General features: G+C 35.5%; 1 protein-coding gene across 1 annotated transcript; it reads right to left on the bottom strand.

The window, feature by feature from the left end:
* Positions 1-5,624: 5,624 nt before the first annotated feature.
* On the bottom strand, positions 5,625-7,838 carry LOC131064372 (subtilisin-like protease SBT1.7). Its single transcript, XM_057998484.2, has one exon. It carries the CDS (start codon positions 7,836-7,838, stop codon positions 5,625-5,627), a length of 2,214 nt encoding a protein of 737 aa, XP_057854467.2.
* Positions 7,839-9,678: the final 1,840 nt, after the last annotated feature.

Genomic DNA, 9,678 nt, shown 5'->3' on the forward strand with positions numbered 1-9,678 from the left:
TGCTAAATGCTCTTTTGATCAAACCCTTTCTTTTGTTGATTTCATGATTGTCAAGCATTTGGATGTGGTTAATTTACTTGTTTCTTCTTGAAGTTTAAGCGAGACGGTCATTGGACACCTCCTCCTAATGTTTTTAAAAAAAAAAAAAAATTAACGCCAATGGTTCCTCTAAGGTTAATCCTAGTCCAGATGGGATTGGAAGTGTTGGTAGTAATAGTTATGATTCTATGTTGTTATTTTTTCTATGGCTATTGGAGTTGGTTCTAATAAACAAATGGAAGTTAGTGCCCTTCTTGTTGCTTTGAAAAATCTTGTGAGATGGGTTTGTTGCATGTTATTTGTGAGATGGATTCTAAGATTCTAGTTTCCCATTTAAATAACAATACTTTAGTGTTTTCTTCTTGGCATTTGTCTTATCTCGTTGCATAAATTCACGATATAATAAATTACTTCACTTCCATCTCTTTAGTTCATATCACTCGAGAATGAAATGCAATTGCTAATTCTCTAGGTAAATGGGCTTCAAATGTTACTAGAGGATATAATGTTTGTGGTTGAGATTTTTCTCTCTCTTGATCAGGTTACTCAGTTCTTACATCTTCAAATAATGTGAGATAATCATTATATTTTCTTCAATAACTTGAGTTGGTAGCTCTTTTTGGCTCCTTATTTTTCTTGTTGTAATATAGCTATGGCTATCTAGAAATCTCTTTGCATTCTCTTTAGATATCTAGGTTAATAAAGTTTAATCCTTTTTGCCACAAAAAAAGAGATAGGAGTAGACATTATTAGAGTGTTGCAGTTGTGGTGACTGTGTATTGTCATTGATATCAACCCATGTTTCTATGTTGAGCTGAAGAAGTTACTAAAATGAACAATAGGAGCATATTGACAGATGTAATTGGCCATGACATCTAAAGTCTTCAAGATTTTTTTTATGGATGTACATATTAGTTCTACTATATATGAAAGGCTATAAATTGGAATTTTGTGAGATTGTGTCAACTAGTTATTGACTATCATCATCTATTGTTCATGGTATCCTTCACAATAATTATGTCACAGTATTTTCTAGGAACACGATTCTAAAGAAGATGGTAAAACTAAGTAACCTGATCAAGGGAGAGAATCTCAATCACAAACATTACATCCTCTATGAGCATCCAAAGTTCATTTAGCTAGGGAATCAACAACCATATTTTATTCTTGAGGGATATGAACAAAAGATATGGAGGTTAAGTACTAAGATAATTAATGAATTTGTGTAGCAAGAGAACCCAAATTCTAAGAATAACACTCAAAAGTATTATTATTCAAAAGGGAATCTAGAATCATAGAATCCATCTCACAAATAAAATGCATCCAACCCAACTCACAAGATTTGTACAAGGCAACAAGCAGGGCATGAGCTTCCATTTGACTATTAGTATCAACTCCAGTACCCATAGAATAAAGAAGGACATAGAACCGAAACTATTACATCCAACACCTCCAATGCTTGCTAGATTAGGATTACCCCTAGAGGAACCATCAGTGTTAATTTTAAAAACAACATTATGAGGATATGTCCAATGACCATCTAGGTTAACCTTTTGAGAATGAATCTTTGGAGAAGGATGAGTATGAGACTTAGATAGTAGAAGAAACAAGCAAATTGTCCATATCTAAATGCTTGACAAGCATGAAATCAATAAGAACAGGGGTATGTTCAAAAGTGCATTTAATGACAAGAGTCTCTTGAACTAAAGTTAACCTCTTATACCAAACATACTCAATGAGCTTTTGATGTTCCTAGAAAACACAATGCTTCCTCTCTAACCAAATTTGCCACAAAATAAAAGTAGGATCAAAGTACTAGACCACTTTTAAGATTATGTTTACAATCCAATTCTTCACTATCCATGAATCATAAAATGTAATCTGAAATATCCATTAAAATACATATACAATTAATTCCAAAAAAAATATTTTTTAAAAGATTCAAAACCTTAACTTATTCCTTATCAAATTTATTATTATTTCTTTTTATTCAAATTTTTACATTCCTTTTTTCTAATCTCCTTCTCTCCTCAACCCCTATTGCTCATAATTGTCCTCATTTTCCAAAATCCTAATTTCCAATTTTTAAGACTATCTGCAATCAAATTCCTCACTATACTCTTCTTGAGGTAGATCATCAAGTATGATATAAAATTCCCATACATAATTTATTCAGACCACCAACCATATATGTCAATGAATATCACCTAGCAGACATATAATTATAGAGATTCCTTGAAAATGTCCGTATGTTGGAAAAAAAATAAAAATAGGAACATGCCAACCTTAATAGTATGACCCACACCACAAGATGGCTTGGATGATTGAGCTTACGTTATATACTAGCTGCCTCACAGGATATAAGGGACAAAATTGTCTTGACTGGTATATTATTCGTTGCGTAAAGAGGAGATGAAGTGAATTGGCTTGCAACCGTATCATTCAAAAGGAATCCGTTTAGGGCTGTTAATTTTTGCCAGATTGGTTGTTTTGGCAGACTGGTTTTCTCCTGAGTAGCTTTTATTATGTTCTATTGTATTTTGTGTAATTATATCTTTAATAACCTAGACCGCAAACAATAAATTTAAGATCCCGAATTAGAAAATAAAATACTATAACGATTTGAAAATCATTGGACTTGGTAAATAAAAATAGAAATATTGGAAATGTTAACCTTACAGTTATTGGTCCTCTCTCCTTTCAAGGAATAACTATGAGGTTAACTTTATATTGTGCAAGTTAAAATGATATGGAACGATTTGCTCGAGGTTTTGTTGAGGTTTGAGAGGTGTGTCTTGGAAATGGCCTTCCAATATATAGAACGGTCTTTTTTTCACTTATTAATTAAATTGAAATTAAAGCTATGAGATTTCTACAATCCATGTTATATTCTTATGAATTTTTCTGGATTTGATTGTGTGTATTTTTTTTCATCAACATTTCGAATCACACTCGGTGAACATGTCTTTGGAATTCTTTTCATCCTAATGATGAATCACAGAATGTGATTCGAAACGTTGATGAAAAAAAATACACACAATCAAATCCAGAAAAATTCATAAGAATATAAATTAAAATTCACAAAACAGTTACTTATGATTTTAGCCAATTTGTCAGCTGCATAGCCATTTTCTGTGTCCCCACCAACGTGCAACAACCTGTAACTTGAAATAAAGATTCCTAGATGCAAATGTACTAGTACAGCGAATTGATGGAGACAAGAAAATTTGCATACATCATTCAGTAGCAATGTTGGACTATCCAAGTTTTTCGGAAAATTGTACAGATTTTATGCTAAATGTTTGATATGGTGTTTGCAATTAGTATTTTCTAATTGACCGAGGGATGTCTTGGTGTTGGCAACAGTTCACAATAATTTTCTTTTATAATAATCGCCTTTGCTTTTCTCTTAAATCCTTCAAACTGTTCAGAAGATTGACATTCCATGTTGATCGAGGAGTAAGACCAACATATAGTACATGATGGGTAAAATGAACTGGCATGAAAATTGCCCATTGTAGAGACTTTCTTCAATAGAAAGATGACAGGTAGCCCATTAATCTTTTTGTCTTCACATAATGGCTAGACTGGACTGGCCCATTAATTTGTCATCCTTTTTATTCACCACACATTGTTCCCTAGATCAATAGAAATTTATATTGTGTCTGTCATATATACTTGAACTCATACTCTTCTTTTTTTAATGCTTTTTTTTATTGGTCATCTCTCTTCTCTTCTATCTCCTACCCAAATTCAAATATTGGAAGAACTATCTTATGGGCTTAAGTTCTTTATAAACTATAAGTGTAGTTGGTTATATTTTTGTCTTTGTTTCTAATGTTTTCTATTACATGTATTGTTTTAAAATTTAATTTTAATTTGAAGGGAGCTACTCTATCATATCAATTTGCTACACATACATAATAGTCTTGAATATATAAGGGTGGTTAAAATGAAAGCTTAAAAAATAAAGCTTGAATTTATACAATTTAAAAATTAAGCCTTTCATATATCATAATCATATTGTATGCTGCTATGTTGTTGTTGTAAGTGAAACCACGTGAATATAAGTATAATACATCCTAACTCCAAAGTTCATCACTAAACAATGCTCACAAAAATACACAACTTTGCTTGTCATATTTTTGTTTATTCAAAGAGATTATATGAGACTTTTGGCTTATTGTAATATAATATATATAATTTTATGGATATATAACCCTATATATGTGTGTGTGTGTGTGTGTGGTTAAATAATGAAACCCTCAATATATACAATTTCATGTAAATAGTATATAATGGTGGTTTCATTTTGAAACCTACATTCAAAGAAAATAAAATCGAGAAGTCATTTATGCAACGATGAGAGAAATATGATGACTAAATGAAAAACTAATTTAATCAAATGAATGATGGAACAAACATGGTCACATGGTCATGTTTAAAAAAATAGAGGCCTTGAACAAGTCACAAATTAAATCAGTACATTTTATGGAAATTAAATCAATAATTTGTGGAAGTAATTACTTAACACATCCATGTGAACACCTTTAGATGCATGGATAGGATTTTGTAGGCTTAAAGAAGGATTTAGATTGTGATGATCATGAAGAAAGCATGCTAAGAAATGATTAGGGTGAAAAGCTGGGTCAAGAAATGGGCATAAAAGTTAATGCTATTTGGACTTCAATAGTTATAAAATGGTTATTAATAGGAGTGCAACCCATACCAACACATCTCTAATGTGGTGTCTCAAATCAAATATCAAGATATTGTGAACTTTTCATGCCTTATTTTGATTTGATTAGGCAACAAACTAAGTCCATTTTTTTTGTCACTAATTATAATTGAACATAACTATTAATATTAATAAGGGTATCTGGATTTTTTTAGTTGGTCATAACGGATGGTTACTGGGGCATATATGTTTTAGTATCAATCATCTCTAATGAATGCTTTTGGATCTTTTTGCACATAGCGACTTGTCCCTCATTCATTGTAACTATCTAAAGTTGAAGCAATAGCTTTAAGCTCTTAAATTTTATACAAAATGCTAAATAAATTTTATCAAAATTCGATGTGCCATTTAAAAATTTAAGATACACAAAATTAAGATAAATCACTATTAGATTCTCTCCCCTAATCATCTTAAATTGACCTTAAGTATTTATCTTTGTATATAGGACGAATGCATGTGAACAAGAATAGAAGTACATTATAAACAAAATTCGATACAGCAATGTACGTACATAACTATTTGCATCCTCGTAGATGGTTCTTTTCTCTAATCTTAGCTAATGTTTTGACCATATAAATGTGTAATTATTTATAAGATTGCCTGGAGTGACACGAATTAAAAGTGCGGATTCAATCCAGAGAGGTTGAAATACATTAAATTTGTAATTATTTATAAGATTGCCTGAAGTGGCACGAATTAAAAGTGCGGATTCAATCCACAGAGGTGGAAATACATGTCGACCTTCACCGTACAATATTTTCGGGAGGATATTTGTGTACATTACCATCTATTCATTAGTAGAGCTATTCGCTATACGCTACCTATATATATATAGAGCTCGTCCACTTTAAAGCGTAATCCAGAGAACGACAATTGGGCTACGAACGATGTGCATTCCGCCTTGGATGCATTTCCACGTTATCTCCCCGTACTCTCCCTCCTCGCTCCCATCTACTTTACTTTCGAATGTCACATTAAAACTTGTCCGCTCACTCCGTTTCTTGAACACCAATGTATCTGGCTCCACGCTTACCTTTACGTTTGGACTGCTCTTCACCCACACTTTGTATACAGCATTGTCGCTGCCCACGTTGGTAACTGTCCTCCTTTTCACCTGAACACGTTCTCCGTACTCAAATACAACTGAAAAAGATGGGTAATTAAGATCTGCACCTGATTTCGATTTGGGGCAGGGAGGCCACTTGTGGCTGAGGAGGGCAATTTGCTTTTCGGTGTAGTTGTTGAGGCCACCACACAGATAGTTGATGTAGTCTTGAGGGCCCAAATCGTACACCAGCCCCGGCTCCAGCGCCGCCCTTGGATTTACGTGACCTGCACCCATCGCAAACGGGTCCACAGCTCGCAAGGTTAACGCATCTTTGATGGGCTGCTTTCTGTTATCGAGCATGGATGCCGTAGTCATCAGAGCCGATCTGATTGCCGCAGGACTCCACGTCGGATGGGAGACTCGTATGAGCGCTGCGATCCCGCTGACATGGGGACACGACATTGAAGTCCCAGAAATTATGTTGAAGCCACCCTCCTTCCACGCAGCCAAAATGTTGGAGCCTGGCGCAATTAGATCCGGCTTAAGAATTTCCGGATATAAAGCACTTGGACCCCGGGAAGAATACACGTCCACAATGGGAGCGATTGCTTTTCCCACCACTGTCAACCCCGTGGGGTTGATCGTGGCTATAGGCGTTGCCGTGCTGTTAACGTAGGCTTTTATCTTTTCCCCAGTCGAAAAACTCACTCTGGTAGCGGGCAAATACGGTTGGTCCTGGGGTATATCTTGGGCACCGACCAATTCAGAATTAACAAATATCACTCCTGCTGCGCCCGCGTTCTTCAGAACCCTTGCTGTTTCCATCGAATCGTCATGAGAATTGCACATCACAACTTTACCTTTAAAAAGATGTGGATCGACACCGAGGTTGCTGCAATAATCGTAGACTAGAGGCAGATTTTGAATCCCAGCTCCTCTGTAAAACGACGAGCCTTTGAACACCTCCCCATTCCCGAGCTTCACAAGGGAGAGAAACTCTCTGTCCATACTGCTCGAGCCCACAGTAGTTATCCACGGTGCCGTGTTTGAAAGAGAAGATGAGAAAGGCCCTTCGTTACCAGCAGAGGCGGAAACTAACACATCCTTCTCTATGGCACCGAATGCTGCTAGCGAATGGGGATCCATGTAGAATGGATTCTCAGACGCATAGCCAATTGACAGAGAAATAATGTCGACGCCGTCTTGGGTGGCTTTTTCCATAGCCGCAACTACGTCGCTGTCATCGCACGTGCCATTCAGTCCCCAGCAGGCCTTATACACGGCCACTCTGGCCGCAGGCGCCATGCCCATGGCCGTTCCATTACCAAAGCCATTGAAATTCGCTCCACTAACAGCAGATCCCGCAGCAATAGAAGCAGTATGTGTGCCGTGGCCGTGGCTGTCTCTCGCTGATGTGAAATCCTCACCCGATCCGAAATTCTCACCTCCATGCGATTTGTAGCCGGCCAAGAAAAACCGAGCTCCGATTAGTTTCCTATTGCAGGAGGAGGAATTGAATTGCTCTCCGCTTTCACATTTGCCCCTCCATCTGGAAGGTATAGGCCCCAAACCCTTATCATTGAAGCTTTCACTCTCAGGCCATATTCCTGTGTCCACCACTCCCACTATCACATCTTCTCCGCGATTTAACTGCTGCAACCACTTTCCTCTGCCATAGCCGGTGAGGCCAAGAAACTGAGGTGAGTAAGTGGTATGAAGTTTATTGAGAGAGGATGGAATCACAGCTAGACAGCCGTCCACGCTCTCTAAAGATGCAGCCTCCGCATTGGTCAGCTTGGCCGCAAAGCCATGGAGGATTACGTCATACGTATATAACAAGACACTGGGATCAGATGTGGAGGCATTAGAAGTTGCGTGGGTGATAATTGAATGATACCAGTGCTCATGCAAATTGAAGTGCTGGGGTTTCATGGACTTCAACATATGGACAATATAAGCCTTTCTTGCAGTCTTTGCATAAGTTACTCCAGAAAATGCAAACAAGAAGAGCATTGTTACTTGGAATAGGACGAGAGAACTGATCTTCTTCATTGTTACCAAAGGACGAAACAACAATTCACACAGATGAAGATAGAAATGAAGATAGAACTGAATACGAGTTCTTTAATAAAGGCTAAAAGCTCACAACTATTCTTCAACATGATCAATAAAATAAGAAAATTATTCTATGTAAATAAGATACATATAATATGAGATACAGTAGGATGATATTATTAAAGCAATGATTCCCTATGCCGTGCAGGAAAATACGTGGAAATTGGAGAAAGCAAAAGCATTACAGACATGGTGTTGGGTCCATTGAGGGAGACTCTATTAATTCTTTGTATTGCTTGTTGCTTTCTAATCTTATTTAGAAATGCTGACATAAAGGAGAAGATAATTATATAGAAGTGAAATAATCCTTACTGAAGTAGATCACTTCCAGCGGGTGCAATGCCGCGTGCTTGGGAATTTTTAAAAAATAGATAATTTAAGAAAATATAAGAAATTTTTTAATACAATGGTTGTTGTTGTTTTTTTTGTTATAGTTTTTTTTAGGATGTATCAAATATCCATTACAATATATTAATAATGTATGAAGGGTATTAATATTTTGATGCTGGATAGTCATTTCCGTTTTATGTTTTATGTTTAAATGATAAATTTGTGCTAAGTATCTTTATAAATTAATATCTGAAGTTTTCTAATTAAGATAAAGTTTTAATTATATATTATATTTATCAGTAAATATATTAATCTGGAGCTATTTTATTTACTTTAAAGATATTTTATTTGATTTTGGAATTCAAGGAATCAATTGTATGTGTTACTTATTTTAGACTTTATATTTACTTTTAAATATAAATAATTTGACATGTAAATGGCTATCAAATTTAAGATAAATAGTAAGAATTCTTGTTAGCACACTTTACACTCCACCCCTTGTTGCCATTGTAGAATACATCTCAATATTAATTAAAAATTATTTATAAACAAAAATTATTTTATGTGCAACCAATCAGCATAAATTCTTCCATTAGTCAGCCAGAAGACAAAACCAAATATTCTTTTGTGTGCAACAAATCAACATAAATTCTTCTAGGAATAGTGTCCTGGAATTATATGGAGCGAATGGAACCCTATTTTTCAAGTCTGGGGATATTTATAGGGAGGCAGTCTCTCATTTTTGTTCCTTACTCAACCCTCAGCCTTCCCAAGACCCCATTATTGCTAAAGCTTCAAAAAGACTGATTCAAGCTATTTCGAATATTATTGATTAGGCATACCTACAATTCATGGAGAGAAAGGTATTTGATGAGGAATTCAAGGTGGTGGTCTTCACTTTTGGACCCTGTAGATCCCTAGGCCCTAACGAATTCCCCCTTTTCTTCTTTCAAGAATACTAGGACATTGTGGGTCCAGGCATCATCTTGGTTGCGAGAGAATTTATGTCTTTAGCTAGATTGCTTAAAGAGATCAACAAAACCTTCATTGTGTTAATCCACAAAATGTCAGGTGTCAATCACATGGCTAAATTCAGATGTATAAGCCTCTGTAATGATCTTTATAAAACATTTTTTAAACTTACTATCAATTGAATCAAGCCTATTCTTGGGAAGTTGATTCATGGTAATCAAAAGGGCTTTGTACCAAGTCGTCAGGTCTCTGATGCAGTTATCATTGTCCATGAAACTCTCCATTCTATGGAACATAATCATAAGGAAGGCATGATTTTGAAGTGGGATATCTCTAAGGCCTAGATGATATGGTTTTGTGCCCTTTTCTTTCCTTGGTCTTAAGTAAATTTGGTTTTTGAGGGAAGTTTTCTTATTTAATTGAGGTTTGTTTTAAA

The sequence above is a fragment of the Cryptomeria japonica genome, chromosome 7 (genome assembly GCF_030272615.1).
Source record: "Cryptomeria japonica chromosome 7, Sugi_1.0, whole genome shotgun sequence".
NCBI classification, from domain to species: domain Eukaryota; kingdom Viridiplantae; phylum Streptophyta; class Pinopsida; order Cupressales; family Cupressaceae; genus Cryptomeria; species Cryptomeria japonica.